At 44.3% G+C, this 19,304-nt stretch overlaps 1 protein-coding gene and 1 non-coding gene across 2 annotated transcripts; both read right to left on the reverse strand.

The window, feature by feature from the left end:
• Positions 1 to 2,389: 2,389 nt before the first annotated feature.
• Positions 2,390 to 2,665, reverse strand: LOC134383351 (kinesin-like protein KIF9). Its single transcript, XM_063104288.1, has one exon. It carries the CDS (start codon positions 2,663 to 2,665, stop codon positions 2,390 to 2,392), a length of 276 nt encoding a protein of 91 aa, XP_062960358.1.
• Positions 2,666 to 8,674: 6,009 nt separating this feature from the next.
• TRNAV-CAC (transfer RNA valine (anticodon CAC)) lies at positions 8,675 to 8,747 on the reverse strand. Its single transcript has one exon. It is a non-coding gene; the product is annotated as a tRNA-Val (tRNA).
• Positions 8,748 to 19,304: the final 10,557 nt, after the last annotated feature.

Below are 19,304 nucleotides of genomic sequence, written 5' to 3' on the forward strand. Positions count from 1 at the left end.
TGGTGAAAGGAGCTACCATGACTTAGAAGTAGCAGAAAAAGGAGGCAACCTCAGGTCCCTGTGGGTGAACTCTGGCACCTCAGTGCGCTCAGATGTGCTGGGCTGGCCTTGTCCCTAGGTACCTTGTGCTAAGTAGGGTGTGGCTTTTTCTGTTGGGCCTTTTGGAGTATCATAATGACGTTAACTGCTCAAGTCCATGGACCCACCCCCACCCCATCCATCCATTTGCCTCTAGTTGCAAAGTCCCTGCACAATGGGTTCTTTGTCTTATTCCCAGACTTCTACAAAAGACATTTATTCTGGTCTGGGTGTCTTCCCTTGGAAGGAGATGGGAGTTAAATCTGTTCAGAATCCATTCCTCTCTCCATCTGCCCAACTCCCAGTGGGCCTGGGTGAAGTTCTCACCACCTACTCCTAGGGATTTTTTATCTATTCTCTCAGGAGCACAGGCTCGGATTCCTTCCAGCACTGACCCCACCTTCAAGGTTTCACTGGAATATTTGGGAGTGTCCTGCAAGGGTTGTAGAGGTGAACAGCTGTGTTTGTTTAAGGCAGCAGGAAGTATTGCTGGCACCCCAGCCCTAACTTCCTGCAGTTTCCTCACTGCCTCACCTTGTGGTTAGAAGCCAGGCAATCCACCCCTCTTTTGTAGGGCTGGGGCTTATGTTCCCTTATTTGGTTTGGCCCTCACAGTTGCCGCCTCCAAGGACTCCGAAATAAAATGCATTCTCTGTAGAACTGGTTTCAAGTGATGCTCCAATTTAAAAAGGGATTTATGGACAATCAGTATAAATGACCTGGGTTTGGATCTAGTTCTATCACTTAATAGAATGGGATTTAAGGGCTGGCAGGTTAGCTCAGCTGGTTAGAGCATGGTGCTGATAACACGGCCCTGGATTCGATCCTTATACTGGCCAGCCGCCAAAACCAAACCAAACCAAACCAAACACCAAACAAACAGAATGGAATCTCAGGCATGTCACTTTACTATTTCATTCATCTGTAACATTCTCATGATAATGGTTATTTCAAAAGATTATGAAAAGAACCAATGACACTGTAAATTACTTAATCGGATACAAAGTAAATATAAAACAAACGTTAGTTATTATGATTAGAAAGTGAATTTTAGCAAATTAAAGACTGAAAACTAATTAAGAGAGCTGCTTGATTCTGTCGAATCGGAATTTCCCTGGTTGATACGTTCCCAGAACCCTTCTAAATAACACACCTATCACTGGGAGAAGAGAGGATGAGGATGAAGTAGCGGGAGCTGGAGTGAACGGGCCCGGGCTGGAACGCGCACCCGCGCGAGTGCGAGGCGTGCAGGTCAGTGCGCCCGCCTCTCCCTGGGGCGGGGCGCGGGAGGACACCTCGCGGTCTTCTGCCGTTCGGACCGAGCCGGGGCCGCTTCGCGAAGCTGCCGGGCGGCGCCGTAAGGTCTGCGTTCTCTCCGCCCCTCGCCGCACGCCGCGCCCTGCTCCGCCCGCTCCGCCCGCTCCGCCCCGCGAGTTCCGGCGCCGTCTCGTCTTGCCCTCGCTGTCGGGAACCGAGCTCAGCAGTTCCCAGCCTTCCGGTCCTGACTCAGGACAGAGTTACCGGAAAGCTCCCGACCTCTGTGGGCCGCGGGGCGGTCTGCGGGCGGGGCCGGGGGCGCGGGAGTGGCGGGAGCGGGGTGGGGTCGTCCGCGGCGGGGCGCTCGGCCCCCTCGGGCTTCCAGGAAGCGCTGAGTCTCCTTTTCTCCGGGCCTCAGTCCTCCTGTGGAGGATTTGGGGTCTCCAGGTCCGACGGAGTTGGCCGATGTGCAGAGACGGGCTCTTACGTGGGGCTCGGGGCTGGACTCTGCCGGGGCCCTGAGCCCAGGTCCGGGGGTCACTGGGCGCCCGCGTGTGATTGACGCGCTGTCCCGACAGCCGCAGGCCGCAGCCCCGCCCTTGGCCCTCAGGCCGTCCTAGATGCGGCCTGGACGCCCTCCGGAGTAGGAAGGCGAAATCACAATGTGACGAATCAATTTGGGGGAAACGCGCGTTTTCATCAGCTTGTTAACGTGTCCGTATTTTCTTTATCTTTATAACGAAAAATTTGAAAACTCACAGTCTCGCCTTTACCTAATAACTGGACTTCTCTTTTCTCGTGGTCTGTCATGGCTTTTTACTGAGCTTGAAGTCATCTGCTCACTCCAGTTTGTCTTGCACTGACATTTTAACTAAAAGATGGGTCACATACACTTCCCACGTTTCTATTTAATCTTAATGGTGTTTCATTCATCTTTAAAAATAATAATAATATATATATTTATATTAGTGAGGTTATATTTTATTTTATTCATCATAAAATACTTGCATGTCTTCCTCCAGGAGGGGCTCTTCAAGTTCTTAGATAAGACAAGTTAATTAATTAAATTACCATTATAGCCATTGAGGGCCCGAGAAACCACCTCCTTGGAGACTGTCTCATAAGCCAAGTCCTGGGAGGCATCATGGAGAACTCCATCCAGCTTGAACGACCAGTCTGTGTGCTGGGGAGTGACGACTCCTTTCCGAGTGTCTTGTGTTAAGTGAATATGAGTGCTTTTCTTGTCATCTCCATATCTGATCATTTCATGAGCAAAGTCATCAGTGGGTTTGGCATGGATGAATGCGTGAACTTTTTTCCTATGACCCATTCTAGTGCTTGCGAGACAGCGGTGCTCCGGGAGCACGATGGCTGCACTAATATTTTTTGAATGGATAATAATGATAATAAAAATAAGTCCAAACATGAACAAAAAGTGTGCAAGGGAAAAATCTCTTCCCATCCCTACACTGAGTTCCCCATTCCCTTTCCTAGAAGAAATAACTGCTGCCAGTTTATGCCCTTCACAGATTACCTATCTATATGTGTATATATTTGTATGTGCATAAATATATTTCCTCCATTTTTTCCTTACCCCCAAACCACATGCTTTTTACACTGCTCTGCACCCAGGTCTTTTCAATTAACAACATATCTCGGAGACCTTGAACCAGTCCAAGCGCAGGACGATATGCAAAATGACGAGTGATTTAAAATTGTCTTTCCATGGTTGGCTGTAAAGTACTTCCGGCTTTTTGCAAATATAGGCAGAGGACCAAACAATGGGAATAAAAAGATGTATTTCTAGCCCTTACCATGCATTAGCTCTTTCTTTCTAAACAAAGGGAAATTTTTTTCCAGTATTCTTACTGCAGCTTGGAGGGAACCCCCATGTCGTGCAAAGCCTTTTACTTCCCTCTGGTTCACTCTGCTCCAGCTATTTCTGGAACACAGCAGCTTTCTCTTGCCACAGGACTCTTGCACTTGCAGCCTCTCAGTCTGGAAGCTTGTACCCCAGATGTGCCTAGAACTATGTGCCTAGTTCCCTCACTTCCTTCAGGTCTTAACTCAAAAGTCACCTTCTCACCTGGGGTATGGAGTCCGGGACCGGACCACCCTCCCACAACCAGGCACACTGCACCAGTGCCTCAGTGCCTGCTCCGAGGCCTGAGGCATGGAGAAGGGGACTGGACATCTCTCCCACAACCAGGCACACCACGCCAGCACCGTGGGCCCTGCCCAGGGCATGGAGAAGGGGACCAGACCACCCTCCCACAACCAGGCACACTGAGCCAGTGCTTTGGGGCCCACCCAGGGACCCAGGGTATGGAGTCGGGGACCGGACCACCCTCCCACAGCCAGACACAACATGCCAGCACCTCGGAGCCCACCCGGGGAACTGGGGCACGGATAAGGGGACTGGGCTTCTCTCCCACAACCAGGCACAACATGCCAGCACCTTGGGGCCTGACAGGGGACCCAAGGCAAGGAGAAGGGGACCAAACACACCCCACAACCAGGCATACTGCCAGTGCCAAGGAGCATGCCAAAAACAGCACCCCCACGTGGGTGGCCCACCACAGTCACCACAATAACCATGGCTGCTGCAAAAGTGGCTAGATGCCACAGCCACCATGCAGATGGTCCGCCAACCACTGGAGTGCATTCACATAAGAGTCACCAGCAGAGACAAAGAAAAGAAGAGGATGTCTCTTTCCACAAAACCCATTTCAGAGTGACAGAAGAAGCATCTGCTCTATGATAATATTGGGGGACCTGATCACATCTCTCAGCATTGGACAGATCATCTAGGTAACAAGTTAACAGAGTAACCATTATTCTTGCAGAAGGAGAGAAGAAATCTAGGCAATTAGAGGGTGGAGGGGGAGGGAATGGGGGAAGGGGAGAGGTTGGACAAGGGGCATAAAGAATAATTATGATTTGTAACAATATATATGTTAGTAATATTGATTTAATCAATATATCTCAGTGTTCAACCCCCAAAATATGTATAATCGATTTTGATTCAATAAATAAAATAAAAAATGAAAATGAAAAAACCAAAAACCAAAAACCAAAAAAAACCCCAAAAGTCACCTTCTCAGGGAGCCTTTCTTGGCCACACTATCTAAAATTTTACACACACACACACACACACACACACACACGCACGCACACACACACACACAGATATCTCATATCCTGCTGCCCTCTTTCTCTTTAGCATTTAGCACATTTAATGTACTAAAGGAAAACTGTTTCCTCTACTCACATTTCTGACACCAAATGGGTGGGTTTTCCACAGCAAGCAATTCTGCAATTCTCAGTGGATAACAACTGGGTATCCTACAGTTCAACTCAATTCAAACTTTTAACTATGCAGAGTTAATGCAGATCCCACAGGTTAAGGGCTCAGTCACACAAGGCTGACCCCCCACTTCGAATGCCAGTCACAAGTCCTAGGTTGTCACTGGTACTTCTGACCCATTGGCTACAAACTGGGGGCTCTTATAAACCCCTCTTCATGTTTGAGAATTTGCTAAAATGGCTCACAAAACTGAGGGAGACATTTTCTTACATTTACTGGTTTATTATAAAGGACATTACAAAGTTTACAGATGGACAGCCAAATGGAAGAGGTGCAGAGGGCCAGGTATGAGGGAGGGGCTTGGAGCTTCCATGCTCTCTCCAGGCTTGCCACCCTCTTGGCACCTTGATGTGTTTGCCAACCCAGAAGCTCTTTAAATCCTGTCTTTATTTATTTATTTACTATTATTTATTTATTTATTTATTTATTTATTATGTTGGTTCATTACGTAGTACAGTCCATGATTGATTAAATCATTGGGTGTTGGTGATTAAGTCAAACTCCAGCTGTTCTCCATACCCAGAGGTTGGGAGGTGGGGCTGAAAGTTCCAACCCTCTAATCACCGTGGATGGTTCCTTTGGTAACCAGCCCCCATCCTCAAAGAGTCACCTCCTTAGCATAAAGTCATTTATGGTTGGAAGGGGCTTATTGTGAATAACAAAAGACATCCCTCTTACCCCCATCACTTGGGAAATTCTAAGTGTTTTAGGAGATCTGTGTCAGGAATCTGGGATGAAGACCAAATATGTATATGTCATGACATCACACATGCTACATATTTTATCTTGTTATTATCTGCCTTGCCCATTAGAGTGTAAAATACATGAGGGCAGGGATTTGTTTTTTATCTCTCTTTTTGTCATTACTGGATCCCCAAAGTTTAGAACAATGCTTAGCACATAGTAGACACTATTTTTATTTAATAAAGACTGTTTGATGGCATTGTTTGTCAGAGCAGAGAGTAGGAGACAACCTGGTATCTCTCGTGGGAGAAGGAAAAGCAATATGAGTTTGTAGTCACTATGGAATTATTTACAGCAGCTATAAACACACAGCAACATAGGTGAACATAAAGTCACAATGTTGAGTGAAAAAATTATATGCAAATATATTAATGATTTCTCACCCTCTTAGCACTGTTACAGTGAGGATTAAGGTTCTAATATACAAACTTTGGGGGGACACATTTAACCCATAACATCCTGTCCCTGGTCACCAAAGTTCATGTCCTTCTCACAGGTAAATAAATTCATTCCATCACCATAGCCCCAAAGACTTGACTTGTCCCACCACCAACTCAAAAAGTCCAAAGCCTCATCTGTGAAATCAAGCAAGTTATCTACTGCCAAGATACAATGGTGGGATAGGCATAAAACAGAAATTCTCATTCCAAAATAGAGAAATGAGCCCAAAGGAGGAGGTGACAGATCCTAAACAAGTCCAAAACCCAGCAGGGCGGGCATGAAATCTCAAAACTGGTGAACAATCTCCTTTGACTTCATGTTTGATATCCACTGCACACTAGAATTTGGTCCTTAGGGGTCTGGTTGGAACTGATGACTTTATTCATTGAGCAGCCATTTCTGACTCCCAATGTGCCAAGAGTGACTTCCATGTGTAAGAAAAAACAGGACACAGACACTGAGGGGCAGAATGGTGGCACAGGTGCTTGCTGATCTCAAAAGTCTCACTGCTTCTACCAAAAACCTCTTACAGGTGATAATTTCAGTAATGCTGCAGAATACAAAATCAACACCCAAAAATTAGTAGCATTTTATTCTCCAATAATTAACTAGCAGCAAAAGAAATCAAGAAAGCAAGGCCATTTACAAGACACCAAAAAACAAAAACAACAACAACAACAAACAAACAAACCTAGGAATCGATTCAACCAAGGAGGTGAAAGATCTTTACAATGAGAACTATAAAGATTGCTACAGTGAGAAATTAAAGACACGAAAATGTGGAAAGACATTCCATGCTCTTGGATTGGAAGAATGAACATAGTGAAAATGTCCATACTACCCAAAGTGATCTACAGATTCAACGTAATCCCTGTCAGAATACCAATGACATTCTTCACAGAAATATTTTTAAAACTCCTAACATTCATATGGAACAATAAAAGCCACAGAATGACCAAAAGAATCCTGAGCAAAATATATAAATAAATAAAGCTGGGGGCATAACACTACGTGACTTCAGATTATACTACAAAGCTATAGTAACCAAAACAGCATGGTACTGGCATAAAAATAGACACTTGGACCAATGGACAGAATACAGAACCCAGAAATCAACCCACTACTTATAGCCAACTGATCTTTGACAGAGGCAACAGGAACATACATTGGGGAAAAGATTGCTTCTTTAATAAGCAGTGCTGGGAAAATTGGACATCTATATGCAGAAGAATGAAACTTGACCTGTACCTCTTGCCATATGCCAAAATCAATTCAAAACTGATTAAAAACTTAAGTATAAGACCTGAAACTATACAACCACTAAAAGAAAACATAGGGGAAACACTTCAGGAAGTAGGAATGGGCAAAGACTTTATGAATAAGACCCCAAAAGCACAAGCAACAAAAGAAAAAATAAATGGGATTATATCGAACTAAAAAGCTTCTGCACAGCAAAGGAAACACTCAACAGATTGAAATGACAACCTACAAAATGGGAGAAAATATTTCTAAACTATGCATCTGACAAGGAATTAATTTCCAGAATATACAGGGAACTCAAAAAACTTCACGTAATCATCATCATCATCATCATCATCATCATCATCATCATCATCATCCAATTAAAAAATGGGCAAATGAGCTGAATAGACATTTTTCAAAGGAAGACATACAAATGGCCAACAGGTACATGAAAAAATGCTCAACGTCACTAATCATCAGGGAAATGCAAATCAAAACCATATTGAGATATTATCTCACCCCAGTTAGTCTGGCTATAACCAAAAAGACTGAGAATAACAAATGCTGGCGAGGATGTGGAGAAAGGGAAACTCTTCTACACTGTTGGTAGGACTGTAAATTAGTACAGCCATTATGGAAAACAGAATGGAGGTTTCTCAAACAACTACAGATAGATTCTACCATATGATCCGGCAATCCCAATTCTGGGTATATACCCAAAGGAACGGAAGTGATCATGTCGAAGGGATACCTGCACTCTCATGTTCATTGCAGCTCTATTTACAATAGCCAAGATATGGAATTAACCTAACTGTCCATCATCGGATGACTGGATAAGGAAAATGTGGTATATACACACAATGGAATACTACTTAGCAATACAAAAGAATGAAATTCTGCCATTCGAAGCAACATGGATGAGCTTGGAGAAAATTAAGTGAAATAAGCCAGGCACAGAAAGAGAAATACTGCATGTCCTCACCCATAAGTGGGAACGAAGTGGGGGGGAGGGGGAGGGGGAGGGGAGGAAGAAAGGAAGAGAGAGAGAGAGAAAAGAAAAAGAAAGAAAGAAAGAAACCACAATTACACGTCGAACTTTCAGGAGAGAATAGATCTATGGTTACTAGAGGTGGGAAAGGGAGATGGGGAAGGAGGTTAGGGAGAAATTGGGTAAGGGACACAAAGAGTAATTACAATGTGTAATAATGAACATTCGAATAATAGCGATTTTATCATCATATATTATACACAAATACTGACAGTCAACTGTGTACCCCATAAATACATATAAAGAAAAAAAAAGTGGGGGGATAGTCTTATTGCTCCCAAGGGACCAAGTCACTTATGGCCGCCACCGCCAGGGGGCGCCCTCCTCTGCCTCCAGCCCCGCGGCCGCTGCCGACGGCCGCCTGGCCGCTCGCGTCTGCGCCTGTGTCCTTCCAGCCCTCTTGGGACCCGGGAAGCTCGGGATCTTAGCGGATTCTTGCACAGGATTCAAATGGAGCCGGGGGGAGAAAAAAAAAAAAAAAGGAAAGAAACTTAGACTGTTTCCGCCCGGTTTCGAACCGGGGACCTTTCGCGTGTGAGGCGAACGTGATAACCACTACACTACGGAAACAAGCTGGCCGTTAACCCTTCGCACACTAGCCTTGAGTCATAGAGATTCATCACTGTGTCCCTGCCCCACGAGAAAAGTACCCAGGCGGTCAACCATCTGCCGGGAAGTAGCCACTAAGGCCAGGTCAGGCCGGGGCTGCTCACGGGGGATCGTGACCACAGGCACCAAGGTGAACTCTATGGGGCCTTCGCAGGACAAGTAGGGCTCCAGCCAGGACTCCAAGGCCGTGGGGCAGGACCCCAGGATTCCTCAAATGCTCCTCGTGGAGTTTTCCTGATGCAGTCGGTCCCTAAAGGACGCTTGGCGGGGAGCGTGGACACCCTGGGGTCAGTCCACCGCTGGCAGGGAGCGCGTGTGTCCTGCTGCGCGACTGGAGAAAATCGGAGCAGAACTCAGACACCTGAGTGACGGACTCGGCCACAAGGGAAACCAGCCCATATTTGAAACAGAACAAAAATACAACTTACCTTTATCCAGCACTTAATTTAGAAGGCGTTTTCACACTCTGTCGCATTTAATTCGTTTTTCTAACAGTGCAGTGAGGAAAGTATTAAAGACTGTTTTAAAGATAAGAGACTGAAACTAAGTAATTTTAGCTTGCCTGAGATGGAACCGCCACCAAATGTCAAGGAAGGGTGCACAACCCTGATGTTCTCAGGCCACCCTGATGTTCTGGCTTATCCGGACGAGGCCTCATTGTCTGAGCAGGTAAGTGAAGAGGAGAGAGTAGAGACTATGCCTAGAGGGCTTCAAGACACCTCTGAGGATGGTATGCAGATCCCCCAAATGCCTTGTGCAGAACGACAGCCGAGGTCAAATGACCTCATCTTCTCCACGGTGTTGGGGGTGAAATCTGAGGAGGTAGGGAGTGGAGACAGTTTGGGGATGCCACGTGAGAAAGGCATTAGGAAATTAAGTAAGGAGGGTGACAGAATTGCCAAAACGGCAGTGAAGACTTACATGCTGTTGTATGATACAAATGTCTAAGGGCCTAGAATGGCACCATGTTGGCTAATTGCTCCAGGAGCTCTAAACTGCCAAGATCCTACAGGAGAAAGTGGGTTGCGGGTGAATAAGCAAAGGAGGAGTGTTAAGGAAGTGGGAGTGACAGCATGAGAGAACACCAGGGAAGAAGTTGAGGCTTGCCGAATGTGAAAAGCCATCAGAAATGTCTAATGGACTGAATGCTAAGCATATATTAGAGAATTTATCAGGTTAAGCCACTTTAACAGAAAATTCATTTAAATTGACTTAAATAAAAAGGGCAAGTATAGCCTCACAGTCCTAGGTAGATCTGGACTTCAGGCAAGTCTTTATACAAGGCTCACAAAATTCTCTGGTTTCTCTTGGTCCTTTTTCCTCAATGTGAACTCTATTCTCAGACAGGCTATCTACTCGTGTGCTGAAAATGCCCACCATCAGCAACTTGGGCTACAGGTTCCCTGTTCATATCCAGCAGGAAGAAGTGTCATTTCTTACAGAACTCATAGGACAGTAATTATGGTGTGTATAAAGAGGATGGGATATGCTGCTTAGTGTAAGCCAATTAGGGCCTACTCCTGAAGTTTGGGATAGGATCAATCCCACTCAAACTCTATGTCTGACAAATTCAGGGTATCCCTAAGAAAGGAAAAAGGAGGTGAAAATGCCTAGGTGGTAACCAACAACATTCTCTACAGAGGGTAAGACCACGGTGCAACAGAGAACGGGGAGGAATGGCAGACACTTTTGGAAACTGAAGTAGATGTTAGGAAAGGTCCCATGTTAAAGAATTCTCCGCTGAGTAATTTCCACTATTTGAAGACAGATGAGACCCAGGGTAGCCCAGGACACAAGAACCCCCCTCCCATCATACCCCACGAGGCCACTTTCAGTGTAGGCTAGTCTCTGCCCTTCCCTGCCTGGAACTGAAGAGGCTGTATCAGCACCTCTCCCCACTGATCTGTCTCTGAGAAGGCAGAACTTTCATGCATCTGATCTCAATGGTCATTGAGACTGTGGGATAGTCCTGAGGGATGGGAGGTATGCCTGGAGTTCATTCCGCATTACACTGTTACTGTCCAGCTGCCTGCACCCAAACAAGAAAAAAAGTCAAATGTTAGTGAAAGTGCAAGTCAGCTTTAATTCAGGAATACCAGTGACCTGAGGAGAGATGTTAGGCTCACCCATCTCTCTGGTAAACCTGAAAGAGAACGGCCAGACTAAAACCATTTCCCTGACTCAGATTTACTGAGTTTTTTTTTTTTTTTTTAAAGATGACTGGTAAGGGGATCCCAACCTTGACTTGGTGTTGTCAGCACCACGCTCTCCCAAGTGAGCCACGGGCCAGCCCCTACTGAGGGTTTTTTAAAGAGGAGATTGAGGGAATGGAATGAGAGAAGTGAAAAGCAGGAGGGAGGGGGATGTGAGCTATGGGGGCTACATGCAAGGAGCCTGGTGCAAGGTCTTGCCAAAGCTCCATCTGGTTTCTGTTCCCATCCTTGATGTTATCTTTGGATCCTGCTGGATGGGTGGACTCAGCACAGCTTTACTGACGTCTTCCTTGGCTTCCCAAGGTCTGGATAGTGCATGTCTCACTGCAAGTCTGCAGCTCCAGGTTGAGTGGAAAACAACTTTACATTTAGGTAAATAAATTGCCCTGAAACCAAGGTTCGAAATATCAAATAACCACAGGGAAAGAGGTATGCTAAAAATAAAAACCCTTGTCTTTTAAATTTTTCTACAGCCCAGGAGGTTTTATGTCCCAATATGGCTTCAGTCCTGCTCACTCCAACAACACTGTTATCTGGCTCAGTACAATCACTCCTTATACCCCACTGTTCCTCACCATGGGTTCTCCCTAAGGCAATGCCTTGTGCAGAGCCATTTCTATAAGTACACAGTGATAACAGCATGTTAATCACTTCTTTCTAGGTAGAGGTGGTGGGAATTTTTTACATGAAGCTGAAATTCCTTCTTTATTCTATATTGAATAACCCAAGTTTTCTTACCTCTTCGAGCTTCTCATGTCTCTCATCCTCCCACTTCCTTCTAAAACTTAACTCTGTTCCTGACTCTTTGCTATCCCATTGCCCAGTATCTTCCACCACATCCTTCTTCTCATGGCTCTAATATCTAGGTAACGTAAGGAATATGGCTGCAGGAGACAATAGGCAAAGGATCTCCTCCTTTGTGGTATAGATGGTGGTGGTGGTGGTAATAGGAAGGTTAAAGTATGTTATAAAACTAGTCTTCAGCAGAGAAATTATAGCCTCAGAAAATTGTATCTCAAATTTGTAATCTGAAGAGGAAGTAGAGAAGTTAACTCCAAGGGCCGGCCTGTGGCTCACTGGGGAGAGTGCAGTGCTGATAACACCAAGGCCACAGGTTCGGATCCCTATATAGGGATGGCCGGTTAGCTCACTTGGTGAACATGGTGCTGACAACACCAAGTCAATAGTTAAGATCCCCTTACCGGTCATCTTTAAAAAAAAAAATATATATGAACACATGATGAGCCTCATTAATAATTAGGGAAATACAAATAAGTTAAAACAGTGAGATACCACTGTACATCTTTGACTGGGAAATATTAGAAAGTTATAATGTTACCGCCTGAAATTAGCTGTAATTGTCCAAAGCTAACTGAAACACGTTTTATTTTCGTAGCTATCTTGCAGGGTGTAAGCTGAGCATGGGCAGAAAGAGATGACCATGCCCTCCAGATGACCTCAGGAGTTTGAACATTCTCCACCTAGGTGCTGGACCCAGGTTAGACAAATCAGAGGACTGGATTTGGAATCAACCAATCAGCTCCTGACTTTATGAGTCAATCGCCCCTTGTCTATCTGGACCAATTGGCTTTGCCACATTAACATATTTGGCCCAACTTGGAACTAGCCAATTCCCTATCACCTCATCCTAGGGCCTGACTCAGAGTTAACCTGTCAGATTTACCTAGTGCCCCCTTAAAGGTCTGTTCAGCCTTGGAGTCTGGGAGACAGATTTGAGAGAGTTGTTCCTCATGTCTCTATGCCAGTTAACTTCAAAGTCGCTAATAAAGGCTTTCTTCTCACAAAAGCTAGTGTCATGGTATTGGCTTCTGTGTGCATTGGGCAGTGAACCCTCGCTCGGTAACAATAAGTCTTGGCTAAAATATAGGGAAATGGGAACACTCATGCCCTGCTGGTGGGAGTTCAAACAGGTACAGCATATTGGAAAGCAACCTGGAAATACTTAAGTAACTGTACTTTTTGACCCAGAAATCCTTCAAGCTATATACCCCAGAGAAACTAGCACCTAGGTCTTTAAGGAGGCATGTATCAAGATATTCATGACAGGATTGTGTATAATAGTGAGCATGAGAGGCAACCCAGACGCATATCCCAGATGCACAGATTTACTTAGTGTCACGCTCGGGCTCTTTTACCTGTTCGTGACACCAATTGTAAAGCTACACGACCATGCCAGTTGTTGGGCTCTTTTACCTGCTGGTAATCCTGCCCTGACTGGGCCAATTGTAGCACTCTTAATCCTGTTCATGATGCCAATTGTTGAGCTAGGGCTGGGTCTGGAGCTCACAGACTCCTCAAGCCTGTTGACCAGACTGGGTCACAAACCCTTCATACGCCGGGCTGGGTTACCAGACGCCACACATGCCACGGTGGGTCCCCAGACCCCTTACACACAGGTCTATGAGCTAGGTAACTGGCAAACAAGTCCTTGGAAGCTGTAGGTTGGAAAGCAAGGCTGTGTAGAGTGGCGGCTGCCCAAGGCACTAAACTCCAGCCAAGGTGGTGGTGCCGTGCAGGCGCACTACCTCCACCCACACACAACCCATTCACAGCAAATGCTTGGCAAGATTCTGAACATCTGAGGGGCCCTGACCATTTTCCTATATTCTCCCGACACTTAGGCTTGGCTTACTTATGCAACATAAAGAGAGAACAAAAATAAACTGTTTCCACAAAAATGCAATGAAAAGAAGTAAGAAACAGCCTAAAACTCATAGAACAAACCCATTTTTTTAAAACCCATTTTTGTAAATGCAAAATATGACATTCTGTAAAATAAACATTCTCACATACACAAATAGCAATACCATATATATCTCCAGATTCACATATATTTAGACATAATATGTATATTCAAAAATAGACATAATAAAAATACTGCACGAGGTGCATTTCAGGGAACAGTTATGGGAGTAAGGATGAGAAGTAAGGAGAAAAAATGAAAAAAATATAACAGAAGAGGGATCTTACCCAATCAGTGATTACAGTGTGCAATAAGCCAAGAAAGATGATTAAATCGATTTTGTGTGCCTGACAGTAAAAAAAGGGAAGGTATACAATGCAATTTAAGGGGAAAAAATGCACAGAGGACTGACTCAGATGGAAAATTCATAACATATCAAAAGTTCTCCTACAAATCCTTAAGACAAAGACAACTCAAGAATAATGAGCATTTTATAGAAGAAAATAGGTGACTTTATTAGCATATAAGGTGGCATCCAAACTCAGTAAGCTTTTACAGAGAAAAAATGGTCACATACAAAGAAATGAGAATGAGAGAGGTGTTGGGTTTCTCAGTTGGCAACACTGCTTCTCCGTACTCTGTGTATACCATTTGTTTTTTCACTCAAACACTCAAACAGCTAATATTGATGGAGCACCTAGTATACGCCAGTCACAGCCTGATGCTATGCACAGGACAAGGGGTGGGTACCTATGAGAAAGTTCAGGGAATAGTTCCATGGTCCAGTGAATGGGCCATGCCCACCATGAAGAGATCTGATGAATTAGAAATAAGCAATTCTCAACCTTTTTTTTTTTTGGTAGATAAAAAAATAAAGTTCTATATTAAGATGACAGATTGAATAAATACATCTAATTTCACTCTTTACAACAATAATCTGGGATTTTTTAAAAGACACAAACCACAAATATGGGGAGACCAAGGGAAGAGATAATACTAGTTAGGGAAACCAGTCAAGAAGAGTACAGGGCAGCCTATCTCTGGATACCCTTCTCTCCAGAGTGAATAGGTAATTATTGTAAAAGTCAGTGGCCCCATCATGTTTTTGACAAGTTCCATACTGATGACTAAATGATGAAATAATAGATAAGTATGTTCCTAACATGGATTACTACACTGAATCCAACTGCCACTCTTTTAACATATCTCAGCAAAGAACTTTCTGACACAAGGAAAAGAAATTGGATATTAAGTTTTCCAGTGCAGAACTGTATTAGTCTATTCCTGTTGCTTATAACAAAATACTTGAAACTGAGTGATTTATAAAGAAAAATGACGTTTATTGCTTACAGTTTCTGAGGATGGGAAGTTAAAAGTCCATCTGGTGGTGGTGACAGTGACTCAGGGGTCTCACATTGCAAGATGGTGGAAGCAGACAGAGCAGAGAGAGAGAAAGACAGACTCTCCACTTCTTTTAAAGCCCTCAGAACCACATCCTTGACCACCATTCTTAATCCATTCACTACTGCAAGGTCCTATAATACAATCACCTCTTCAAGGCTCCACCTTTCAATTACCATAATAGGATTTCCCACCCTCTTAAGAGTCACAGTGGGGTTAAGTTTCTAATACATAAAACTTGGGGGACACAATTCAAGTTCCAGTGAGTTTGGGGAAGACATAATTCAATCCACATAATTCCACCCCTGGCCTCCAAAACTCATGTCTTTTCACATTCAAATACATTCATTTAATCACCAAACTCTTGACTTGTTTGAACTCAAAAGTCCAAAGTTCAAAGTCCCATCTATGAAATCAATATAAGTTATCTACTTTGAAGATACAATGGTGGGACAAATGTAGGGTACATAGTCCCATTCCAAAAGGGAGAAATAGGCCCAAAGAAAGGGGTAACAGGTCCCAAACAAGTCGAAAACCCAGCAGGGCAGACATTACATCTCAAAGTTGGCAAGTCAGATATCTTGACTCCAAGTTCAATGTCTTCTGCCCACTGGTGTGGGGGTTGGGTCCCCAAGTCCTTGGGCAGCTCCACTTCTATGGCTTTCCTGATCTCAGGTGATGCTTTAGCTCTCCCAGGGTGGCATCACACACTGGTAGTTCCACAGGTCTGGGATCTCTGTGGCAGTCCTGTTCTCACAACTCCACTAGACATGGCGCTGAAGGGGTTTCTCTGCTGCAACTCTGACCCTACATTTCTGCTCAGTATTGGGTCTCATGGCTGGCTTAGCTTAAGCGCAGCCATGTTGAGTGGCTTTCCACCTTTCGTCCACCTTTCCCTTTCTTCTCTGGGAACTGAGGTTCCTCTCCTGGAAGGGGTAAACATTACCATTATCATCAAAGTAACATTTTGTGGGCTGCGTTTAGCAGGCTGCGGGCTGGAGTGCTTTGTATTAAGATAGTGGCTAATCAAGAGCCTATGCCATAACCGACCAGATGTTATTGGACCACAAAGGCTGTGTCACGTTGCATACCACTGATTTCTAAATTGCCCATTACTCTGCTAGAACTCTCCCTAAAAGTCTTATAATCCTCCTTCTTTCCTTGGTTTGGGGGAACTGATCTAGTTCAGAGTCCCCTCCACATTAGTGGAATAAAGCTTTTGGCTGAAATGGTGCCTAGCTCAGGTCTCTCTCTCTTCTCAGTCTCTCCAAACCTAACACTTGGTGTTGCTGTAGTGAAAGCTGTCTGCAGTGACTCTGCCCTGCAACAGATCTCTTCCTGGGCCCCCAGTCTTTTCCATACATCCTTTGAAATCTGGGTGCCCAAGCCTTCCCAGATCTGGCATTCTGCAAGCCTGCAGACCTAACACCATGTGGATGCTGCCAAGACTTCTGGCTTGTGTTTTCCAAAGCTGCAGGTCCAGCCACATCTGGGGCCAATTTAGCCATGGCTCGAGCAGCTAAAGCAGCTGGGGTGCTGGTGCTGGAAGCAGCTTCCTGATGTGGCCCTGAGCAGCAAGCCTGTGGAGGGTGCCTCAGGCCTGTTCTCCAAGACCATTCTGTCTCCCTAGGCCTTTGGGCCTGAAATGGAAGGGCTGGTCCCAGAGGCTTCTGCAATGCCTTCAGGGCCTTTCCCCCCTTCTCTTGATAATCCCATACTTTTGTGTTAATCTTCTTAGTATCATTGAATTTTCCTTCTGAAAATTCTCTGCTTCTCTACCACATGGCCAGGCTGCAAATTTTCCAAATCTTTACACTCTGCCTCCCTTTAAATTCTGTCTTTATGTCATGCCATTGCCACCATAACTCAGCGTAGGTTGTTAGAAGTAACCATGCGGCTTCCTTAGTGCTTTGCTGCTTGGACATTTCTTCCACCAAACATTTGAGTTCACAACTCTTAAGTCCCACCTTCCACAAAGTCCTAGGGCATGAATACAATGCAGCCAAGTTCCTTGCTATGGTGTAGCAAGGGTGATCTTTTGTCTAATTCCCAATAAGTTCCTCATTTCTATCTGAGACCTCATCATCTACATGGCCTTTACTGTCCACATTTCTATCAACATTCTGGTCACAACCATTTAACCACTTAACTCTAAAATGTTCCAAACTTTCTCTCATCGTTTTGTCTTCTTCTAAGTCCTCCAAACTCCTCCAACCTTTGCCTGTTACTCAGTTCCAAAGCTGCTTCCACATTTTCAGGTATCTGTATAACAACATCTCACTTCTCCTGGTACCAATTTTCTGTATTAGTCTGTTTTGTGTTGCTATAACAGAATAACTGACACTGAGTGATTTATATAAACAGAGCTTTATTTGGCTTATGATTTTGGGACAGCTGCAACTGATGTGGGGGCCTCAGGCTCCTTCTGCTCATGGTGGAAAGTGGCAGGCAGTTGGCAGGTATAAGCAGATCACATGGGAAACGAGAGAGATGTGTGTGTGTGTGAGAGAGAGAGAGAGAGATGAGAGATAGAGATAGAGAGAGAGAGAGAGACTGACTCTTCACTTCTTTTAAAGCCCTCAGAATCATGCCCTTGACCACCATTTTTAAACCGTTCACTACTGCACGATCCTACAATCCAATCATCTCTTCAAGGCCCCACCTTTCAATTACCATAATAGGATTTCCCACCCTCTTAACAGTCACTATGGGGGCTAAGTTTCTAATACATAAAACTTGGGGGACACAATTCAAGTTCCAGTGAGTTTTGGGGGGACATAATTCAATCCACTACACAGAGGAAGAGAATAAATCTATGGTTATTAGAAGGGGGAGGGGGAGGGTGGAGGGAGTAAGGGAAAGGGGGGAAGGGAGGGGAATGGGGATTGGGGGGAGGGGGGTTTGGATAAGGGACATAAAGAGTAAGTATGATTTGTAACAATGAATATGCTAATAAAAATAAATTTAAAGGAGTAGAAAATATCTAAATTGATGCCTATGCATATGCAAAAAATTGGAAAGAACAGAATGTAACAGAGATGTATAATTGGTCCCAGCAGTAGAGAGAAAAATAAAGGACAGAAGAAATATTTGAAGAGATAATGGCTGAGAACTTTCCAAAACTGATGAGTGACTTCATCTCCAGATTCAAGGAGTTCAGCAAACCCCAAGCAGGAAAAATACAAAGAAAATCATACCAGGCTGGCCAGTTAGCTCAGTTGGTTAGAGTGCAGCCTTATAACCCCAAGGTCATGGGCTCAGATTCCCGTACTGGCCAGTTGCAAAAAAAGAAAGAAAGTCAAACCTTAGTTTTTTAAATAGTTAAATTACTAAATTACTAAAAATCAAAAGTAAAAATAAAAATCTTAAAAGTAGGTAGAGAAAAATGATATTATATTCAAAAGAGCAATATAAGAATGATGTCTGATTTTCCAACAGAAACAATGAAAGACAAGAGACATGGATTGGCAGCTGCAAATGCTGAAAAATAGAACACTTGTAATCCTAGAATTGTATTATTCATAAGGTGGTAAATACACTATTGTAGTTCACTTCTGTTGCTTATACTTGAAACTGGTTAATTTACAAAGAAATGAAATTTCTTCCAGTTTTGGAGGCTGGGAAGTCCATGGTCCAGGGGGCGCATCTGGTTAGGGCCTTGTTCTTGGTGGTGACTCTCCACAGCAAAGCAGAATGTCACATGGTGAGAGACGGCAAGATCAAGAGGGAGCTAACTAAGCTTCTCACTCACTCTCCTTATAAAGCCATCAGAACCATGGACCATTACTGAACCCGAAATCCGGCTGCCTGCCACCAAACAGAAACAAATGACTAGAAAGTCAAATGTTGGTGAAAAACGAAGGCAGCTTTATTCAGGAAAACCAGTAACCTGAGGAGATAGGCTAAACTGTCTCATATTCTCAAGCTAACCAAGGGTTTTTATGGGGTAAGAAGCAGGAAGTGAAAAGCAGGAGGGATGAGGATTGTAAGGGACCAGGTGTGAAATATCTTCAAGGCTCTTTCTGGTTTCTATTCTTGTCCTTGACATTATTTTAGGGCCCTGCATGATTTTGATTTTCTTTGGGTGGAATCAGCATAGCTTTACTGTTGTTGTCTTCCTTGGTTTCTCAGGGTCTGGATAGTATACGCCTCACAGGAAGTTTGCAGATCCAGGTTATCTGGGAAACAGCTCTACCCTTA

The sequence above is a fragment of the Cynocephalus volans genome, chromosome 8 (genome assembly GCF_027409185.1).
Source record: "Cynocephalus volans isolate mCynVol1 chromosome 8, mCynVol1.pri, whole genome shotgun sequence".
In the NCBI taxonomy this organism is placed as follows: domain Eukaryota; kingdom Metazoa; phylum Chordata; class Mammalia; order Dermoptera; family Cynocephalidae; genus Cynocephalus; species Cynocephalus volans.

Bases quoted from the DNA above. Each gene is read 5' to 3' on its own strand.
- LOC134383351 (XM_063104288.1), bottom strand. From the start codon at position 2,665: ATGGGTCATAGGAAAAAAGTTCACGCATTCATCCATGCCAAACCCACT.